Source organism: Piliocolobus tephrosceles, chromosome 1 (assembly GCF_002776525.5).
Source record: "Piliocolobus tephrosceles isolate RC106 chromosome 1, ASM277652v3, whole genome shotgun sequence".
Taxonomy (NCBI): Eukaryota; Metazoa; Chordata; class Mammalia; order Primates; family Cercopithecidae; genus Piliocolobus; species Piliocolobus tephrosceles.
The window spans coordinates 36,136,336-36,159,572 of record NC_045434.1 but is presented as its reverse complement, the minus strand read 5'-3'; the positions used below and the strand labels follow the sequence as shown (position 1 = coordinate 36,159,572).

General features: G+C 42.2%; 1 protein-coding gene and 1 pseudogene across 6 annotated transcripts in view; both read right to left on the bottom strand.

The window, feature by feature from the left end:
• Window positions 1-13,217, bottom strand: part of TDRD5 (tudor domain containing 5) — a 91,521-nt gene extending 78,304 nt beyond the window's left edge. For 2 of the 6 annotated variants that reach the window (XM_023194255.3, XM_023194257.3), the window contains exons 1-4: window positions 12,707-13,000; window positions 11,988-12,233; window positions 10,975-11,382; window positions 9,037-9,227 (exon numbers count right to left, since the gene is read on the bottom strand). In XM_023194255.3, the coding sequence (XP_023050023.1) occupies window positions 9,037-9,227; window positions 10,975-11,382; window positions 11,988-12,219 (831 nt within the window). In that variant the 5' untranslated portion in view covers window positions 12,220-12,233; window positions 12,707-13,000. The other 4 variants (XM_023194259.2, XM_023194258.2, XM_023194256.3 and 1 more) reach the window with 4 other exon arrangements.
• A 2,436-nt stretch (window positions 13,218-15,653) lies between these two features.
• On the bottom strand, window positions 15,654-17,847 carry LOC111527798 (annotated as a pseudogene).
• Between the last annotated feature and the right edge of the window lie 5,390 nt (window positions 17,848-23,237).

Sequence of the window (23,237 nt, the reverse complement as noted above, 5' to 3'; positions counted from 1 at the left end):
TGGGGAGTTATACCTGATATAAATGATGAATTGATGGGTGCTGACGAGTTGATGGGTGCAGCACACCAACATGGCACATGTATACATATGTAACCTGCACGTTATGCACATGTACCCTAGAACTTAAAGTATAATAAAAAAAAAAAAAAAGACAGAGGGGGCAGGGAACAGGTAGAATGGAGTACTCTTTTTTTTTTTTTTTTTTTTGAGACAAAGTCTCACTCTCTCGCCCAGGCTGCAGCACAGTGGCGCAGTCTCGGTTCATTGCAACCTCTGCCTCCTGGGTTCAAGAGATTCTCCCACCTCAGCCTCCTGAGTAGCTGGGACTACAGGCACATGCCACCACACCCCAGCTATTTCTTGTATTTTTAGTAGACATGGGGTTTCACCATGTTGGCCAGGCTGGTCTTGAACTCCTGACCTCAAGTGATCCGCCCACCTCCGCCTCCCAAAGTGTTAGGATTATAGGCATGAGCCACTGCACCTGGCAGGATGGTGTACTCTTAAATGGTATTAAGGCTAGAGATCCTAGAAATGCAAGATCTCTATTCCTTGACAAATTGCTACTCTTAAAGGTAAATACCTATTAACGGAAAGCAATGTAATCTGTGGTCTAGAACTACACACAATGCAGAAAATTCTGATGACCTGGGCTGGACACAGCACCTGAGGCTTCACCCACCAGAAAGTATAGCTAAATCCATATGCTATTCACCCATTAAAATGTTCATTTCTCCTCTAAATTCCCTCTCAAGAAGTCAAAATAAAACTGAATGCCTTTCAAAAGAGGCCTTAAACTGTTCTAACAAATTGCTTTGTGAAATAAAGCAACGGGCAGGGGTGGGATACAAATGGCCAAGCCAGCCTCTTTCTCTTGCAGGAGGAAAGTGAAGATATTCTGATCCTCATTTTACAAAGGAAAAACTTTTTTCATTTTAGTAATATTTTCTTGTGACAAAAATGATGCATGTTCACTATGGAAGAACAAAAGATACAGATGATCAAAAAGAAAAAAGTTTACACTTTAACTTTGTTATATGTTTTCCTATGCACATAAAAACATAAACTTGTAGAGTTTTGAGGAAACATCTAGCAAACTAATAGATCTACAGTTTTGAAGAAATGGAAAGACGCACTTTTTGTAAATAGGATTATGTGAGATCTGATAATTATGTAGTGATAATTATGTAGTCCTACCATAAATTAAAATTCATAGTTTAGGAATTAGAACCCACCCCCCTCTCAGAACAAGATTTAAATTGTTCTGGTGGCAAAAACTTCAACTGGAAGTGAACTGTGGTTATTAGGCTGCATCTATGAGGAATTATTAGAGCTGCAAAACTCAGGATGAAACTCAAAGAAAATACAGAAGAAAGTGTATCTGCATCTCTCCCACTCCTCAACTTGGAGCCATGCCATGAGCAAATGTCCTCAACTCTGCATTCGTTACTGTCTGGCTCTCACAGTTAAAAGGTAGAGTCTTCCTGCTAAATTCTATAGAGTGGAAAATTTTTGAAAAAAAGAAATATACATTATAATTATTTTTTTCTGGAAGTTTTAGTCAGCACAATAAATTTAGAAAATGGAAATAAGAACTTTAAATACTGAAAAGGGAACAGCAAATCTACTGTTCATAAATGATAGGGTAGTCTACTGGGAAAACCTATGGGAAAACTATTGAAAAACCACGTTTGCTACGGTAGTTTCAAAACAATATTTAATAGTCAATTTCTTTCTTTCTAAACCATGAGCACTTAGAATTCCAGTCTTAATGGCAAAAAACAGTATCATAACTGGCCAGGCGTAGTGGCTCATGCCTATAATCCTAACACTTTGGGAGGCTGAGGCAGGCATTCAAGGTCAGGAATTCAAGACCACCCTGGCCAACATGAGGAAACCTCATCTCTACCAAACAATACCAAAATTATCCAGGTGTGGTGGCACAGCTCTGTAATTCCAGCTACTTGGGTGGCTGAGGCAGGAGAATCGCTTGAACCCAGGAGACAGGTTGCAGTGAGCTGAGATCCCACCACTGCACTCCAGTCTGGGTGACAGAGCAAGGCTCCATCTCAAAAAAAAAAAAAAAAAAGAAAAAGAAAAAAGTATCACAACATATAATATCTAAGAATACAATTTCGAGAAATGTGCCAAACTCTAATAAAGAAAACTACATATCTGCAATGAAAAGCATAAGATTAAAACTTGAATAAACAGAGAACTACAACATGTTAATGAATGCACTTAATGAAATGCATGAAGTCTCTTCAAAAATTTTAAACTTAATTCTAAGAAATCTCATTGAAATTTTGGAACTTACAAAAACAATTCTAAACTTTCAGGAAAAAAATGGAAAAAAAGTCTGAAAGGAGACTAACCAGGGGAGACTTGTCTTAAAAAACATTAAAATGAACTTTTTAAAAGTAACTTAAAAGTAATAAAAATGGCTGATTAAAAAATCAACTTTGTCAGTAACCAAAAATGGATGTGAAACAATTAGACTCTATGTTTGGCTTTTTGATGAGAAAAAATTTTTGTACTTAACCATCTTTCAAGGATTGACATTTGAGTTAATAACCACGCAGAATCCTGAGAGTTATATAATCAGAAACTACGGGAAAAAAGACACTACCACACTCTGAGTTGAAGCATATATTGATACTTTTCTGGAGGTCAGTTTAACAAAAGCCATTTTTAAAAAATGAAGATTTTCTTTGATGAAAAGAATGAGAAAGAACAGAACAATTCATCATCATCTTTCTGAATTTCAAAGAAAAAGATTTTGACAAGCATGCAGTTAGTCAGCTTCCCTACAAAGAAAGATAAACAGGCTGGTTTCAGGCTTCTTCAGCACAGGAAATGTCAAAAGAAATCAAAATAATCTAAAAATAGGAAAATTACTAAGAAAGCAACAAATGAACACTCTTTCTTGGTAGCAAGACTATAACTCCTTTTAGGCTTGAGTTTTCTGTATTAAGAATTACTTTCACCATTTAAAATAAAAGTTATAGCTTCCACTCTCCTGTCATAAATAACTAGAAAATTGGAAAAATGTACGAAACAATGATCTAGAGCTGTTGAATAACAATGCAGAACTGAGAGGTGAGCCTTGAACCCACCCCTCCTACACCCTGTCCACCTTACAGCCTGGAGAGCTTTCAGGATAGTGTAGGAAGAAGTAACAGAAACAGAGCCTGGCAGTCTAGATGAATTGAGGAGACAGATTTTGAGATAATGAGGATGCTAAAATTTGCAGGATTGAGTATGGAAAAGGAGGAGTGGCACAGAAATAGCTCTAGAGATCTGCAGAAGAACTCCCTTAAGTTTCTGGATGAGTACCGATCTGTGCAAGTGGAGAGAAGTTCTTTGAGGCTGGAGAAACAAACAAGAAGCAACAGGCTGAACAATACTCCGAGCTCACATAAGGCTAGGAACAGTGTTCCCACTAGACAGAGTAGGAGTACTTCGTAATGCATTGAGTCAATCCTTAGAAAGGTAATGCTTCAGTGGTGGGGCTAAATTAGCCCTGGATTGAAGGCTGTTCTGGACCTGCGCATCTTGGTCTGCTCAGGCTGCCATAACAAAATACCATAGACTGGGTGCCTTAAATGACAGAATTTTTCTTATAGTTCTGGAGGCTGGGAAGTCCAAGATTAAGGCATAGGTTGAACATCCCAAATCCAAAAATCTGAAATTTGAAATGCTCCCAAATCCCAATTTTTCAATGCCAATATGATGCCACAAGTAGAAGATCCCATACCCAACCTTATGTGATGAGTCACAGTCAAAACACAGTCAAGACTTTGTTTCATGCACAAAATTATCTAAACATTGTATAAAATTGCCTTCAGCTTATGTATATAAGGTATATATGAAACATACATGAATTTCATATTTAGACTGGGATCCCATCTCCAAGATATCTCATTATGTATATGCAAATATTCGGATAAGAGATACTCAACCAAGCATTTCAGATAAGGGATATTTGACCTGTACTACCCAATTTGGTTCCTGGTGAGCACTCTCTTTCTGACTTGCAGATGGCCACCTTCTTGCTGTGTACTTATATGGCCTTTTCTCAGGGTGCTCCCGTGGGGAGAGCAAACTCTCTAGTGTCTCTTCTTATAAGCTGTTTATCCCATTATAAGGACCCCACTTTCATAACCTAATCTAACCTTAATTACTTCCTAAAGACCCCATCTCCTAATATCATCATATTGGAGGCTAGGGCTTAAATATATAAATATGGGGAGAATATAATTCAGTCTATAGCACCCACTCTAATACAGCTTAACAGAAAAACTCAAAATGATCAAATTGAGTCAAAGTAATTTATATGTAAAGCCCAACAATGAAATGTTCACAATGGTCTAGCATCCAGTCAAAAGTTACCAACCATGTGAAGTGGTAGAATATGATCATGTCAGGGAAAAAAAATCAATAGGAAAAAAAAAAAACTGGAAATGGCACAGATAATAAAACTAGACAAGCCCTCTAAAACAGTTATTATAAACCTTACACATATGCTTATGTCCATAAGGTATTAACATAATGAATAGAAGAAATGAGATATTAAAAAGACCCATGTGGAATACCTGGAGATGAAAAATGCAACATCTGAATGAAAAATAATCTGGATGGAATTAGGTTACATTCTGGAGAAAAGATTAACCAGTTTGAAGACAGCAATTGAAACTATATAAAATGAAGCACACAGTGGGGAAAAAAAGAGAACTGCAATGAAAGAAAAAGAGCATCAGTGACCTGCAAGAAAATAACAAGCAGTCTAAAATAGATGTTATTGTACTCCAAAAGAGGAAAGGAGAAAAAAATATTTGAAGACAAAATATCCAGATTTCATGAAAATTATAAACCTACATACAAGAAGCTCAATGATGCAATAAGTTCAATGAATCCCAGGCAGAAAAATAAAGAAAAGTACACCAAAGGATGCTACAATCAAACTGTGGAAAACCAAACAAAGAGAAAATCCTGAAAGCATCAGAGGGAAAAAAACTACGAAGAGAAAAAAATGGAATAACGTCTCTGAAGCACTAAAAGGGGGCAAAAACTATCAAACTAGATAGAATTCTATACCTGGAAAAATAATATTTCAAAATGAAAATGAAAAATAGACTTTTTCAGATGGATAAAAGCTAAGAATATACACCATCAGCAGGTTTATCTTAGAGGATATGTTAAAATTTTCCAAGCAGAAAGAAAACTATACTGGAGAGAAATTTAAACAGAAAGAATTGGAGAGCATCAGAAATAAGTGTAAGTAAACAAGTTTTTTTCATGTTTAATTTCTTAAAATTTGACTTTTATGTTTTTAATATTTTAGTATTAAAATAAATATTCCTATTTACCTTAAACATTTTCTAAGCAAAAATAACAATGTATTAAGAGGTATATAACATGAGAACTAAAATGTATCACAATAAGAGCACAAAGGATGGAAGAGGGGAAATGTAAATTTACTATTCCGTGGTTCTTATATTTTATATGAAATGTTATAATATTATATGAAGGTCAATTGTGATAAGTTAAAAATACAGGTTGAAAACCCTAAGGCATCCACTAAAACTATAAAATAGAAAAATATAGATAATAAACAAAAAAGATAAAGTGAAATTCTAAAAAATACTTAACCAGGTACAAGGCAAAGAGTGTTCCCTCCCACTGCTTTGCAACATCTTGCTGGAGTCCTAGTAAATGCAATAAGTCAAGAAAAGGAAATGAAACAAACAGACTGGGAAGGAAGAAATAAAACTGTCCCTTATTCACAGATCACATAATCTATGTAGAAAATATGACAGATTTTTCTAAAAACTCCTGGAACTAATTAGCAATTATAGCAAGGTTGCAGGATGCAAGGTTAATGTACAAAAGTCAATCATTTTCCCATATTCCAGTAATAAGTGAAATCTGAAATTCAAAAAAATACTATTTACATTAGCACTCCCCCAAATATAATACTTAAGTATAAATCTAACAAAATATGTACAAGATCTGTATAAGGAATCCTGCAAAACTCCGATGAAAGATATCAAAGAAGAAATAAACGGAGAACTATTCCATGTTCATGGATAGAAAAACTCAATATTGTCCAGATATTAGTTCTTCCCAATTCGATTTATAGATTCAATTCAATCCCAAACAAAATCTAAGCAAGTTATTTTGTGAATATCAACAAATTGACACTGAAATTTATATAGGAGGCAAAAGATCCAGAATAGCCAACAAAATATTGAAGAATAAAGCCAGAGGATTGACGCTACCTAACTTCAAGACTTACTAAAAAAGCTACAGTAACCAAGACAGTATGGTAATGGTGAAAGAACAGACTGACCAGTGGAACAGACTAGAGAACCTAGACATAGACTCACATAAATATAGTGAACTGATCTTTGATAAAGGAGCAAAAGCAACCTAATGAATCAAACATAGTCTTTTCACAAATGGTACTAGAATTGAACATCCACTTGCAAAAAAACCCACGAAAACAAAAATGACCCCCCACACACATATCTAAACCTTACACCCTTCACAAACATTAACTTAAAATGGATCATAGACCTAAATGTAAAATTCAAAACTATAAAACTCCTTGAAGACAACATAGGTAACACTGGCTGACTTTGGATAAGGTGATGGGTTTCTAGATACAACACCAATGGCACAATACATGAAAGAAATAATTGATTGCCTGGTCTTAAGATTAAAAACCTTTTCTCTATAAGACAATGTCAAAAGATTGAGAAACAAGCCACAGATTAGAAGGAAGTATTTGCAAGACACATCTGATAAAAGACTATTATTCAAAAAAAAAAAAAAAAAACTCTTAAAACTCAGCAATAAGAAAATAAACAATCAAATTTTTAAAAAATGGACAAAATACCTGAACAGATCTCTCACTAAAGAAGATATACCCGATGGCAAGTAAGCATATGAAAAGATGTTCAACATCATGTCATTAGGGGATTTCAAATTAAAACGGCAATGAAATACCACTATACAGCTATTAGAATGGCCAAAATCTAAAACACTAGCCACACCAAATGCTGACCAGCAATGGGGAACAACAGAAACATTCATTCAACACTGGTGAGAATGCAAAATGGTACCACCACTTTGGAAGACAGTTTAGCAGTTTCTTATAAAAACAAACATACCTTTATCTGACAATTTAGCAACTGTACTCCTTCGTATTTACCCACATGAATTGAAAACTGCTATCCACACAAAAAACCCACACACATGTTTATAGCAACTTTATGAGGAAACAACCAAGATGTCCTTCAGTTTGAGTGGATAAACTGTAGTATCAGACAATGGAATATTACTCAGTGCCAAAACGAAATGCACTATCAAGCCATGAAAAGACAGAGAGGAACCTTAAATGCATATTACTAAGTGAAAGAACCCAATTTGAAAGGCTACATGCTCTATAAGTCCAACTATATGACTCTCTGGAAAAAGCAAAACTATGGCAAAGGTAAAAAGACCAGTGGTTACCATGGGATTAAGGGACGAGACAGATGAATAGGTGCAAGCACAGAGGACTTTTAGGGGAATGAAAACTATTCAGTATGATACTACAGTAGTGGCTACATGCCATTACCCAGAGGAAAAGAAATCATTATACGAAAAAGATACTTGCAGATGCACATTTATAGCAGCACAAATTGTAATTGCAAAATCATGGAACCAACCCAAATGCCCATCAATCAAGTAAATAAACTATGGCGCATATATATATGATATATATATGATATATATCTCTCTCTCTCATTTATATGAGAGAGAGAGACAGAGATATGATAGAATACTACTCAGCCATAAAAAGGAATGAATTAATGGCATTTTGCTGTGACCCTGATGAGAATGGAGACTATTATTCTGAGTGAAGTAACTCAGGAATGGAAAACTGAAAAATCACGTTTTCACTGATATGTGGGAGCTAAGCTATGAGGACGCCTAGGCATAACATACACTTACTACATACGATGCAGTAATCCAACTCCTAGGTATTTACACAAGAGAAATGAACTATGTCCATACAAGATGTATGCAAATATTGATAGCGGCTTTATAAGTAAAGGACCAAAGAGGAAATAACCCAAATGTCATCTAATGGGCAAGGGATAACAAATTTAGGTGTATCTGTATAACGTACTAATACCAAACAAGAAAAAGGAACAAATTACTGATACATACATCTTGGATGAACCTCACAAGTATTCTACTAAGTTTAAAAAGCCAAACACAAAAGCTTAGATACTGTTTGATTCCACTTATACGAAATTCCTGGAAGTCAAAATCATAGAAAGCAGTGGTTGTCTGCGGCTGCAGTTGGGGAAAAAAACTACAAAAGTGGCATGAAGGAGCTTTTTTGGGGGTGATGGAAACGTTCTGTTTTTTATTTTGATGGTGATTACATAATTATATATTAATCAAAACTCAAACTGTACAGTTAAAATGAGTAAATTTTACTACATGTAAATTATGTTACTAAAGCTAATTTTAGAAGAAATCAGGCATTTTCATGTTTTGAACTTAATTTCCATGTACTAGTTCTGAGCTCTAACTTAAGTTGTTAACATGATGATTTAGCCAGGCATTTATCGGTTATATTCTAATAGATTTTATTCAAAGTCCTTCAGCATTTACAGTCACAGAAAAATACCAGGATTATTATGCTCAGGAGCAGCCATTCAGAAGATATTCATGAGATAAATTGCAAATATACTTCTGTAACTTTGGTGAGGAACTGGAACAAGAGATACAGGTTTGGGAGTTGGGAGTCATTTGCAGAAAATGGTGGAAACCGTGGAGTTGATACAATTGTACTCTTCTTTCACTCCACTTCTCACTGCTTACTAATCTACAGAACCATAGGAAATGCTTAGTCAAATTTGAAATAACTGAATGACTTCAGTTTTTAAAAGGTCAACTTTTCCATCAGATCAAAGTGTTAACACCACTGAATTTAAAAACATCGTATATTTATATCTCCAAATTCTTATCTCTCACCTGGTTTAATTTTTCAGTGTGATTCAGCCTTGAAGTCTCCACTACAGTTAACTTGGAAGTCTTTTCCATGCTCATTATTTGCTTCTGTGGTTCCATGTTTGAAGTGGGTTGTGAAAAGCATGACTTTGCTACCGGAAAGCCTGTGGAGTATGACCCTTGTTTCATTCTAAATGGCTGGGTAAAAATTTTACCTTTTGTGAGTAATAGAAGAAGAGAGAAAAATTGTCACTAGCAACTTCTATTTCATTTTCTGGTGGCTACATACAGAGGCTACTGTGAGCTAACTGCCTTCAACTTAGAAGTAAAAATTAATAAAAGAAAGGTTACAATTTTATATCAAGCCAAAACTTACATACAGTATAAGTTATTAGTCATCCATAGAGGAAGACAGAGATCATAACTGTTACCAAAAAGGTTGAGGCTATCTAAAAGTCCACTTAAGGTCACCTGAATATAATTACAGAGAGGTGGGATTCAATATGTAAAAAGCTGTATCCTATTTAGGAGACAAAAAAGTCTCCAAGGAGCCTGCTTAGCACTATGCTTTTCAAACTGGATAACCACTAGTAGTACCACAGTTCTGGGAGGATGAAAAGCTACAGAATAAAGTATAAATTCTTCAAGATTTATAGGAAGGGGGAATACCACTGGAGAGGTGTATTCTGTTGTATGACATGAAAGATACATCACCAGACTTCACCACAGCCTAGCTCTTTCTTTACCCTAAGGCCAAGTTCACAAACAAAACAAAACAAAACAAAACAAAAAAACCCACCAGTTGACTTCAAGATATCCTGATGATAGAAGTAGGAACCACGGATGGAGAACATGAACAAAATCACTGGAAAGGAATATTCACCCCCCACTATTCAATAAATTGGTAAAGTGCTTTCTACAACTCAACCTCTTGCAAGTTTAATAGTATGAGTTAGTCTTCCCAAGTTTTAGGACTTCAAGAATACTAATAAAGTTGAGGGCTAGACTTGAAACACTTACTGGCCTCCAGAGCCTTCCCTATCCAAGTATATCCTCATATCCTTAAACTACATCACCCAGCACAGTGTAAATACTGGTTTATAAACGTGCGACACATCCTCATGGTTCACCTATGTTAATCTAAATACAGATTTTAGAGAAAAAGAAAATCACTGAAATAGGCATAGAATGCTCCCAAGTAGGCTCCGTCTATGCTCAGTGTATAAACCATATATTGTCAAGGGAGATACTATGCAGATGGTCACATCGGTCTCTTGAGCCTTTAATGTACACAGCAGTTGGGCAGAAACTCACTGCATGGGCAGCAATAACAGCTGGGTATCTAACTCTAGCTGTACCACTTTTCCAGCCATGTGGCTTTGGAAAAGCCATTTAGTTTTCCTGAGCTTTGATTTCCTTATCTATAACACACAGTTACTTACCCTACCTAGTATGGTAATGAGAATGCAAGGTAAAATGCTATACAGATAAGGTGGTTATTATTACACCACAAAAATTACCAAAGTGTACCCTAGGATAAGCCCCAGTGATGGCAAAGATTAGAAGGGTTAAGGCTAATCATTTAAATATTTTAACTTTTCATTTTCCACATAGCTTACTTACATGAACACATTCATGTAAAGTTCACTTACAGTGTTCGAGAGCTGATCTTGTAGTTTTTAAAATAATAACAGCTACCACTTATTATCAGCTTACTAAATGCCAGAGACTTTACAGAACTCACCTCATGTAAGGCACTCAACACAACCCCGAGAGGCAAATACTGTTATTTCTATTTCAAAGACAAGGAAACTAAGGCTTAAGTAGATTGAACAGTTTGCCCGGGACCACTGAGCTAGCAAGTAGTAGAGCCAGGCTTCAACTCTAACAAACTCATGGACCTGAGCCATTACGCACCCCTCTATGTGCCAGGACTGCTCCAACATTTGCTCACATGCATACCTGCTGGACATCCTCTCTGCTTTTCCTCTGTTACATTCTTCTTCAGCATCAACAAAGAACCTGCTCTGGTCTGCTCTACAGAAATGACATCTGAAGCCGCATTCAGCACTTCGAACATAGAGAGAAATCCATATTGCACGTACTGGAATGGTCGTCCAAATCTTTTGGCAAATGCCTTTTCAAAATCAGAAAGGAGAACAGGAGATAACGCCAACAGGTCCTTCAACTCACTCTTCACAACAGCTGGAAGAATAGGGGCAACCCTTCCTCGGTAAGGTACTCGCCGATGAGATCTTGGTCCAGAATAAAGACTAGGTCTTCCCTTATGCATAGAGTTTCGAACCTTATGGCTGCTCCTCTGTTTTGCAACTAAACTTGCTATTCCTTTGGTAGATTCATCTGGAATGGCTAAGGAGATGTGAAAAAAAGAAATCATATTTAGGTAGAAAACTTACTCCCATTTTTATCCTTAGTATCTGGGTTTATAGTTTTTAACTCTCCAAGGAGCTGTTTATCCAGGCAGCACGATAAACAGTAACTCTTGATTCCTCGATTTCTTGCATTTTGGGCAACAGCTTGCTAGCTATTCTACCAGCTGAAGAAAAGATAACTTAATGTATTATTACTACAACTAATTGACTCCTGACAGATCTGAAACCCTTGGGATGAAGTGCAAACTTCCCTACAATAGTTTTTTCTTGTGCTTCACGGAATTTAAAACATGTTTTTATAATTAAGAAGTCCTTTTTTTATTTCTCCTGACTTAAGGTCCAATAACCTGAAATCATATGTAAAAGTGTAGTTTTTGTGAGTACACGATTGTCTGGGGAACGGTTAATTTTGCAGAGGTTCTAACTTTGCCCACAACCTCAAAAGCACCTATGAGTCTCCCTCCCCCGCCAAATTAAAATCCACTGGCTGGGATGCATAATAACTGCAGAACTAGAATAATTATTTACTAAGCAATTGTTTTTATTACAAAGTTTACAGACCTTCAAAAATCTGAAACCTACCTTTCAGTATTACAGTACCACCTGCACCGTGGCAGACACTAACAACATCAGGCATGTCCAATACCAGCTCCATAGTGGACCGATACCCAAGGATTCGGAGTGGTAGATGGTTGCCAACCATCAAAAGGTACTCCTTCTCCAACTCCTGTGGGCTCAAACCATCTTTGGTGGAAATGAGAAGTGATCTTATTTCCTTCCGCAGACATTCCTGTATACGCTCTTGTTCAGACATTGTGTCCTACAGGACTGAAGACAGAAACGCAGCTCATGAGGAAAAGAGGGCAAACCCATGAAAAAAGATTTTTTTTAACCAACCAACAGTGGGATACAAATAACTGAGACGCCTGTTTTAAGGGTAATAAGGCAGAAGCAGTACCGAGAGGGTGCCCTGCGGGTTGCGCGTGGCCGAGCGATTCAAGCCCTGAATCTCCACCTGCGTTAAGCTACAGGTGTCAAGAACTCTGCCCCTGGCCATGGGGAGGCGTTAACTGGGGTTCCTGTGGGGTGTTCGACTCCAGCGCAAACTTCCTATGCGAAGCCTTCAGGGACTCCTCGGGAACCAGGACTAGAAACTGAGGCCAACACAATGCCGCCTCCACCCTGCAGGGCGAGGGCCCCACGGAAAGGCTCCCGCCGCACACCTCCGGCACCCCAAGCCGAGGGGGCGCTCCCCGCTCCCTCTTACCTGAAAGTATCACCAATCTTCGTCCGCCGCCTACCTGGTCTAGGGTTGGAGTCCCTGCCCCTCCCCCAGCATCTCTCGGTGCCCCTCGCGGGAGCGGGGCGTGGCCCTTCCACCTGCCGTGGCGGCTCTCTGCAACCTGAGGTGAAAAGGAAGGCGGGAGGCGCCAGGTGAGGCGCCTTTCTCGGCCCGGGACCGCCCAGCTGCCCGTCACCCGCCTTGCCCCCACCGCGCCCTGACGCCAGCACTGCCGTTGCGGGCCGGGTAAAGACCAGGGCGCCCTCTCGGAAGCGGCGCGGGAAGGTAGCTGCGACTGCCGCTCCGCGCGCCTGCGCACCGACGCCCCCTGGCCGGGAGGCCGATCCCGGGGCGCAGCGTTCCAGCCCCGAGGGCACGTGGCGGGTGGGACGGTTGGGCAGGATTAGCCGCTCGGGGGTCAGGTGTGAGGTCCGCCCCAGTCTCAGGAGCCGCTGGGCCAGGCTGCAAAGGCGGGCCGCCTTCCAGGATCCCAGGCGCCTATCTCCTCCGAAGCGGTGAGAAGACGCGAGATGGGGCTGTAGTACTTGAACCAATCCAACCACCTCCAGCGCGGGGGCCCGGCAGGGCGCAGGGAGGGAAGCGGACCGTGTGGGCCTCAGAATCACCTGCGGGACTATTTAAGAGGAGAAAAGGATGCACGCGTCTGATAAGCAGAGATTCTCATTCAATAGCGCTGGATTCATTTGAGGAAAATCACAGACAATTCTGATTCTTGGTGGAGAATCCCTGCAGAGCTCAATGCAACTCTGGCTCCCTGATGAAGGAATGGGTGGGGCTAGGAGACCTTTTTAAATGAGTGGACAACATTCTAGGTGCCACTGGAGATTTATCTGGATGTATTTGTTGGTTTGGTAGAATGAGCCAGATTTACAAAGTCCTTGAAAACCAGAAAACAGTAGTTTAAGAGATACAGAATAGGGAGGCATTGTATAATAGAAAGGCTTGTACCTTAAAATGTACAGTCTAATTAAAGAAACAAGACAAACCAAAATAACCAAATAATTTGAACCAACAAAGAGGCTTGAGCACACACAACGACCTTATCTTCCTTCTCTTTTTTCCCCTATAAAATGTAAGGTTTAATATACGAGAGCAAGGAACACCCCGGAGGCTGTGCCAGCGCGTGTGGCTTCGTGTTTCTGTGCTACATGAGACTAGTGTCCTCGTCTTCCATCGTGACAACCCTTCTCTCTCCACCCCACCACCCCCCAGTGCCAACAGGCTCTGGGAAAGCTACTCCGTTTTATTTTAACCTAAGGGATGCCATGGTTTGGCTGACTACATTTGACTACCCCCACTGATGTCTGAAGCGGCCAGATACCGTGGCGATGGAAATCAGGCGAGGTACTGGCATGGAGGGTGGGGGTGCCGGGTCAAGGTCGTCTGGGTTCTCAGGAGCCAGTCTGTGCCACAGAACTATCGGCAGCTGCCTTTGTAAGGCACCTCGGTTTGGCATTCGGAAAAACCACCCCGTCTTGCCAGAGCCCCTTGGTCTTAGTTAGCAAAAGCTGTATCTGATCTAAATCATGCTTTCAATCATGAGAAATCACATTCCTTCTTTTCCCTTTCTAATGTATTCCAGTGTGTCTTTTTTTTTTCCTCAATTTTAATAAGCAAATTGTACCACCGTCTTATTCTGAGATGCTCCTTTTTAAAAGCTGTAGATCACATTAATGGAAGTGTTTACTGCTGGAAATATTTTCCATGTACAATGATCTGTAACCCTCTTAACTAGTTTAACTAGTTGCATATTATTAGTTCACATCCAGTTCAATTTATAAATTAAGAGAGGTGCCATTTGTCTGTAAAACAAATCAATGCATATTTATGAACTTCTTTTATTCAAATATATTTTCACACATCTTAACTAAATACATAATACAGAAGCCCGTGTGAGTTGGGCAATGTGGCCCAGGAAGGCCTGAGACTAACACATCCACCTCGGCAAAAGAACAGAAAATATCTCTTACAGTTGGAAAAAAATAGCCTTTTGTGTGTTTATTTAGTTTAAAAAATATACTCAAAATGCTATTATTAGCTGAATTTGTGATTTCCTTTTGAATTTCTGAGTTATTCTTATTTTTCCCATTTTGTTTTTGTACCAAGGAGACTGCAGTCAAAAGAAAGTTACTCGACAACTGATTTCCTCTCTTTGAACTGAAAAATTAAACAGATACTAAAGTATGACAGTGAATTAGAAAGGAGGACTCCAGGGGCTTGAAAGAACATGTCTGGGATAATATGATGCTTCTAAGAGTATTGCGATCACAACGTGGTAAGCACCAGAGCATGCTGCATAACTACCTCCTTGGCTAATATGCTTTCTTCTTGGTGATGACCAATCATCTTCTATTAAACAGCAGTAATGCTGGAAGAACTCAACTACACAAGTGGAATGAAGCCAGTATTCTACCTGGACAGATTACCTACAACTGATTTGACACATACCATCATAAGGGCTTCAAAGCTGACAAACTCTGTACTTGCTTCTGATTTATGCCATCAAGAGAAGAGATGGAATCCAAGTGTTCCATTTGGTAGAGGTGAAATGTACTGATGTGCTTAACTGCCAGTTAAGGAAAGTTGCCCCTTCTCCTTGTTCGTCACCTCCACTCCCCCTCAGATCCAAATCCCTTGTGCCACCAGGACAAGGGTCCTGCGCTATGTGCTATCATCAAAGAGCCAAGGCCTGTCACTCTCTCCTGCCTGTGGTTTAGGGGAGTTTATGCAAAGGAGCTGCTTCTGCAGTCTCCCAGCCGCCTCTTCACCCCTTGAGGATGTCCAGGTTTTGTGATTTTGTTTGGGGTGAGGGTGGGTGGGGAGGAGGAGGAACCACCAGGAAGAGTGAGGGGATGCGACGGGACTCACGTGTTGCGACTTCCAAGTGAGTATGCTGCGAGGCTGCCGCATCCCGGGTGTGGCGGGCAGGCAGGCATGGCTGTTCCTCAGATGATGGTGGCCACCCTCCCGCTGCTGTTGTTCTGGTTATTGTTTCTCCTGGACAGGTTAGGGGTGGCCATGAGCACTTAGCGCTCGTCGGGGCAGCCATACTCCAGCAGCACATTGATGCATTCCTGCCTGGAGGCCTGCCAGGTGTAGGCCAGCGCTGTGTTCCCATGGGCATCTCAGGCCATGACGTCCACCCTGTACCAGATCAGGAGCTGCGCCAGGACCACATTTCCTTGCAGCAGGTCAGATGCAGTACAGTGCGGCTGTCTCTGTCTCCCTCCCCGAAGGTTTCTTTCACCTCGTCCCGGGAGCCGTGCACCAGCAGCAGGATGGCTGTCCACAGGTCCTCGTCTGTGGTGGCCCACAGCAGGTGCTGGCCCAGGGACAGCTCCGTGCAGGGTAGCCGGGCCAGGAAGAGCTTCTGCTCATACTTGGCATGGATCCACTGTTCCTTCTTTTCCCTTGTGGAGTCTACTGAGGGTTTCGTCCACCCCTGGCTGCTCTCTTCCCAGACGCTGTTGAGTATCTCATTCCCAATGAATGACATCATCTTGATAAGCTCAACTGGCCAGTCATCCAGGTCCAGAGATCAGACTCAGGAAAAGTGGGTGCCAAGATTCCAGTGGATCACTAAGCACTTGATGCACATGAACGCTCCCAAGTTCAAACTGGCCCAGTTAGGATTCTGGGTCTCACAGTCCACACAGTAGGAGTTCCCGTGCATGTGTCGGATTGACTGCAGGGCCACGGCCTCGCTCTGGTTCATCAGCTGGGACTTGTTCTTGCTGCTCTTGCACGACTGCAGGCTGGCCAGGCTGACCAGGATCTGGCGCTCGATGGCTTGGACCCAGGTGTCCCACTCCTCATTCGTCGTGGTTTCAAAGTGCCACGTTTGGCCAGTGAGGGACACAATGATAAACTCAAAGTTTCCTTGTTCTTTGGTAGTGTCGGACAGGCCATCAGCTTTGAAGTTGCTGGTGGTTTTCTGCCTACAGTGCTTCTTTCTGTTGGTATGAGGGGAGGTGGGCTGGTGATGCTGGAGTTACTGGGGCTGGAGCATACGGAGTCACCCAGCCCCATGTCACTGCTGATGGCCAAGTTTGTAATGACTGTAGCCTCACTCCACTGGTTGGCTCTGGAGACTGAGTAGGAGCTCTGGTGCATGCCATTTGGTTGGCTGTTGAAGGAGACCAGGCTGATGCTGCTTGCCATCTGAGACCCAGATGCACTAGTGACATTCCCTGAATTGAATGAGATGTGTAAACTCCTCAGGTACTTGGAGAGGCCATTGGTTTTAGACCTGGAGATGGGCATGCAGGCCGACGTGGCTCAGGGTAGCCTCTTCCCTGGGACTTTGATGGTAGTTCTCAGAAGGTCAGTCTCCTTACCATGAACATTCTGCATGTAATCATGTAAACCTGGATGATAGGTCCACACACCATTGTCACACAGGGTAACATATTTCTTTTTCCACTCTTTATTCAACAATTTGCCACTTTGCTTCAACAGCATGCCCTGTATAATTGGCATGGCTTGGCTGCTCCTGATGCTGTACGCATGACTCTCCAGGCCTTTCTTCTCTTTGGGTCGCTCCCTTTCTGAGAGGTGAACCGGTTGGACCCTGCTTGGACTGCTTGCGAACCGGCGTGGGCGTGTTGGCAATGGGAGGCGTGGGCGTGTTGGCAATGGGAAGAACATCCATCTGAAGTTCCTTCTGGCTGGTGCTGGGAGTCTATGGAATGGAGGAGGAATAGTCACTTAAACTCCCACCTCCATTATTTATCTAGCTGATGTGCATGGGGAACACCTGTGCAGAGCAGATGGTGGAATGGCCCGGAGAATTGGGCAGTGACTTGCAGGGTCCTATGGACAACTGCTGCTTCTTCCCTGTGGCAACAATCTTCTGGGCAACCTCCTGGAAGTCCCTCTCCACGTTCAGCCCGTACATAACACAGGTCTCATAGTACGTGCACCGCTTCAGGCCGTTGGAGCGCTTCCTTGCCCTGGCATCATCAATGACCCTTCGGTTAGTGAAACTTATGGCATCCTGGGTTCCCACCAGAACCAGAGGAATCTCGCTCATGTTCCGATAGTTGGCCATTTGACTGCAGTAAACGTCTGGAAACTTATTTCATCCTCCAAGCTGAAGACAAATATAACTGCGTCCACCCACATGGCAAACTGCGCCTCCGGGGTGGGGGGGTCCCCTTCATCACTAATCAGCACCAGATAGCTCTGTCCATCAACAACAATCTCTTGCTTGAACCTGCCACCACTTTGAGCTCCCGGACGGACTGACTCAGCGTCCATTCCTAGCTGTTCACAAAGACGTCTTCCATGGCGATGACGTGCTGCCAGATCTGGTTCTGCAGCACCGGTCCTCCACGCACCCCAGCAGCTCACAGATGGAGTAGACATTGTGGTGGACCCACTGGAAGCGCTGGATCTCGGCCCGGATGGCAGCCGAGTTGGCCAGCTGCTGCTGGTAGTTTATGGTGCAGGCGCCACGCCCAGAGCCAGCATCCCCCCAGGAAGCCGGCCCGCGGGCGGCGGGCGGAGGAGGCTAGAGAAGAAAGGCGCGGGCGTAGCAGGCGGGGCGGTCTCAATTCATGGCCGGGACGAGCGGCTGGCAAGCCTGCTGCGAGCGATCGGACCCCGGCGTCCCGGGTCAGGACGTCACCAAGGGGAAGCGCGCCCCCACTGCCCCCACCTGGAGCGCCCCGCGGCTGGCGTGACGGGCCCAGGAGGAGGCTCGCTGGGGCGCCTTCCTGTGACGCAGCCCCTTTGCAGTCCTAGGCCCGGCTCCGCCGAGCAGCCATTAAAAGACCTGGCATGCGCTGAGCTCTGAATTCCGAGCCCCGAGCGCCGGGGCCGGGGGCCAAGGGCGGAGGGCTGATCCGCGGTCAGTGTGGCTGCGCCGCTCCGGGCACCTGGCCTCGGCCTTCTTTCTTAAATCTGAAGACATAATGCTTTTTTTTTTTTTCAGCCAAGGGAACAAAATGTTCCATTAATGAGCCAGGAATATTGAGGAATCCCTGAAAGATAGAAAATAAGACTTATGGACTGGCTTATAGCAGAATGGGCAGGGCTGAACAGCAAATTAACAAAAAGGAGAATTATAAGACATGGAAAATGGATCTAAACATTGCAACATTTGGATGACAAAAATTGTAGATACGAAAACCAGCAAGAATGATGGTGAGAGTTGGGGAGTTAAAAAAAAAAATGTCCCAAATTTGCACCAAAACACATCTTATTAAAAGGGCCCACTTAGAGTTCTCAGAATAATTAATGAAAAAAGATCTTGTCCTAGGTAAACTATAGGAGAAAGAATCAAGAGATTTTTATATGGAAACGTTACCTATAAAACAATGGAAATTAGTTTGCCCTTGAATTTCTCAATGGCAATATCTTCAGGGCTAACTCTGGAATCCTTTGGGGTAACCAACAGTGAAGTGAGAGGAAAATAAAAACATCCTCAGACATGAAACGATTCAGAAGGTTTATCATCTCAATGACTTGAAAATGACTCCTGCAGAATGAACAACGAATTACAAAAAAGATGTCCCAGATTCTCATCCCCAACAGATGAGGCAACAGACGTTGAGCACATACTATGTGTGCTCTACACAGATTATATCGTTTTCTTCCCAATAACTCTGAAAAAGATACAATTATGATGCCCATTTTAAAGTGAAGAAACTCATATACAGATGTGAACCAGAATATATGAAAGAGTGATAGTCAATAAAAACATAAAATATATTACTGAATCAAAAAGTTATTGGTGCATAATATAAAAAAGAGAGAGTTTTTACGAAGATATTCTGGAGCTAAATCCCAGATCGATAACTGCAAAGCAAGTGGCAGAGGCTGTGTGAAGTTGCCTCATTAGAAAGACTCCATGTGGGAACAGTAACTACCCTTAGAGTCCCCACTTGATTGGGTTTGCAGTAACCAAGACCTATCAGTCATCTGTGGCAGCTGATCTGTGAAGTGAATGGGAATGAGGTGGGAACCATCACAGTAGTATCTTTCTCTCCTTTGATCATAACACGTATCTCTGCAGTTCTCCAGGAATATGGCATTGCTTTTGATGTACTGTTTTGGCACCCCACTTGGTACTTCCTACTGGAATAGCCCTTACACCATGGGTGAGTGTACCAATGTAGGAATTCTGCCAGTTGCTAAGATTACCTATTCCAGCTATTCACTTGGCAATTAGGGCCCTTAACCACAGGATGAATTCACAGTCCCACTAGCCCTGCCCAAAGGTGAACCTGGGCCAGAATTCAGTTCTTTTGTCACCCAACCTCTATAAGCTCAAAATGTTGATGGCAAACAGCAACGTTTTGGGTCCCAGAAATTAGTGTTAGTTTGGGATTTGCATATGATATTCACTAAAAAGTTTGAGTGTTTCCTTTTCTCCAGAGCAGTTATCTATAAGGGAGCACAAACTCTTTGGGGAGATGAAAGTTTGCATGCAGTCTTAGGTACAGTATTTCCACAGCGTCCTCATTCAAAAATATTTGGGCTATGCTCAAAAGGCTGTGGATCTGGGATCTGATTTAATGCTGGTAACAGGGTGACAAGTTGTATCTCTCTTGCTCAGGAGAGGCCTCTGTTCCCCAGACATAAAGCTGTGTTTTGTGGGTTGTTTTTTGGTTTTTTTTTTAGAGACAGGATCTCACTCTGTTGTCCAGGCCGGAATGCAGTGGCATGATCGTAGCTCACTGAAGACCTGAACTCCTGGGCTGAAGCAGTCCTCCCTCCTCAGCCTCCTGAGTAGCTAGTCATGCATGCTCCACCATACTTAGCTAATTTTTTTTTTTTTTTTTTTACTTTTTTTTGGAGGGGGAGGTAGGGGTGTTGCTATGTTGTTGATGCTAGTCTCAAACTCCTGAACTGAAGCATTGCTCCCACCTTGGCCTCCCAAAATGCTGGGATTATAGGCGTGAGTCACTGGCTGGGTGTTATATAAACCAAAAAGACTTAATGGGTTATTTGTTGAGTTCATTCCTTGGGTTCCTAAAATTACTTAATCACAACCAGAGAGCTCCTGGGCCAGACCAATGTGTTTTCCACCCTGCTGCCTATTACAATGACTGGAGCCCACTGTTCTTCTGGTAATTAACTCCCTCCACATGACTGCCTCCCATCCTTGCTTGCCTGTGGGAGTGTATTTTAATTTGCAGCTGCTCCTTCCAGCATTCCTACCCTAGAAAACAGCTGAGAGAGAGAGAGAGGGAGAAACCCCCAATTTGGGTGCATCGGATACCATTGTTCAAGTCTATTTCCTGCAGCAATGACTCCAAGCCTTTGCCATTGCTCTTACATTTCTTACCCTACCCCTGCTCTACCACTAGATAACTTTGCTCCAAACCACCCAGAGTAAATGGAGGCTCTCATACATGAACCCCCTCAACTTTCAGCCCAGTCCTCTAAACTAGTCCCCATCATGTCTTTCCTTCTGGTCTCGGGGGATGAGGGGGTCATTCATCCTACTCTTGATTTTATCCCCCCTAGCTCCTCTAGGATTATGACCTTACCCTTTGGTTACTATTACACAATGCTGTATATTCAATGCTTCTTCACAGACTACTTTCCTATAGCATAAAATTATGCTCTGATCTTACATACACACAACACAGACACAGAGAGAGGAGAAAGATAGCAGGAAGGAGAAATAAACACTTTCTCTTGAACTACTTCCCACTCCAGCCTTTCCTTTGTGGCCAAATCCTTAAACAATCTACACTCAGTTTTTTTCCCACCTTTTTATCCACCATTCACTACTCAGTCCATAGCAATTAGCCTGCTACTCAGGACATTTTTCTTTTACCAAAATCATCAATGGCAAAACTACTAATTGACAAGTGTTACAGACTTTTCATCTTACATGATCTCTGCTGTTTACTGTTGGTGTCTCCTCCCTTTCTGAAAATCTCTCCTCTGTGGGTTTCTATGATGCTGTTGCTCTGGGCTTGTCTCCTAGCATTCTGCTCTATTTTGTGCTTTTGTTATTCTGTTAATGCCCATGTATGTTTAATACAGGGTCTGTCCTTGGTTCTTTGCCTTTTCTTTTTTCTTTTCTTTTTTTTTTTTGAGAGCAAGTCTCACGCTTGTCCCCCAGGCTGGAGTGCGATGGCGTGATCTTGGCTCACTGCAACCTCTGCTTCCCAGGTTCAAATGATCCTCTTGCCTCAGCCTCCCGAGTAGCTAAGATTACAGGCGCCTGCCACCACGCCCAGCTAGTTTTTGTATTTTTAGTAGAGACGGGGTTTCACCATGTTGACCAGGCTGGTCTCGAACTCCTGACCTCAGGTGATCCGCCCGCCTCAGCCTCCCAAAGTGCTGGGATTACAGGCGTGAGCCACCACGCCCAGCCGGCTCTTCGCCTTTTTATCCATTCCTCTCTTCCTAGGTCAGCTTTCTCAATCTCATAGTTTTAGCTTTGGCTAATGCCTTCCAAACGGCATGTTCATTCATGCAACAAATATCTTTTAGCTCCTACTGTGTGCCAAGTACTGTCCTAAGAGATGGGACTACCACAGTAAGCAAAACAAAGTCTCTGTTTTTCTGGACATTACCAAAGACAAGCATTAAGCAGATAAAATATATAATATACGACATCAAGTAATGATAAAGGATCTTACAAAAAATAAACCAGGATAAGACAGTGAGAATGCGGCTGCTGTAAATGGAATATTTAGAAAACACTTTTGTTTAACCTGTATCATACTGGCTCTCAAAGCGTAGTTCCGAACCAACAGCATCACCTGGGAACTGGCTAGAAATGCACATTATCAGGCCTCATTTGACCTGCTGAATCAGAAAGTAGGGGTGGGGAGGATGAGTCCAGCAATCTATGCTTCAACAGGCCCTCCACGTGATTCTGATGCATGCTGTAGAGGAGTTTCCCACCTCTGTTGCCCCAAAGCGATTCCAGGTGTGCCGTCTAATACTAATTTTCTCAGCCCATAGGGATAGCTTTAGGGTTGGGGGTTAGAGAGATGCCGGGAACCTCCAGACCAAAGTAGCCTACACCCAGACTTTTTAGAAGGCAACCAAGTGGGATTGGCTGGCGTGCCACAGGCCTCCAGGTGGCATGGTAAAAGCCATCCAGCACTCACTGATCTGCTGCAAGAAGCTACGCACTGTCAAGGACCTGCTTCTGCCCTCACTTCTGGGTGAAGTTTGTGGTCACTTGCACATGGAGACTGCACAGCGCAGAGAAAGACAGGTGGAGAGTCTACTCTAGCTGCACCGCAACAGCTCTTAATAATGCTTGTGTTGGGCTCCCTAGAGCTTCTTTCCCTTCCTTTCTTTTCCTTTCCTTTTCCCATTCATTCATCCATTCTTTCACTCACTCATTCATTCAATTCATTCATTTATAAATAGAGACAGAGATCTTTCTAGGTTGCCCAGGCGGGTCTCAAACTCTTGGGCTCAAGAGATCCTCTTGCCTTAGACTCCCAAAGTGCTGGGATTACAGGCATGAACCACTGTGCCCAGCCTCATTATTATTTGAAATTTATTTATTTATTTATTTATTTATTTATTTATTTATTTATTTATTT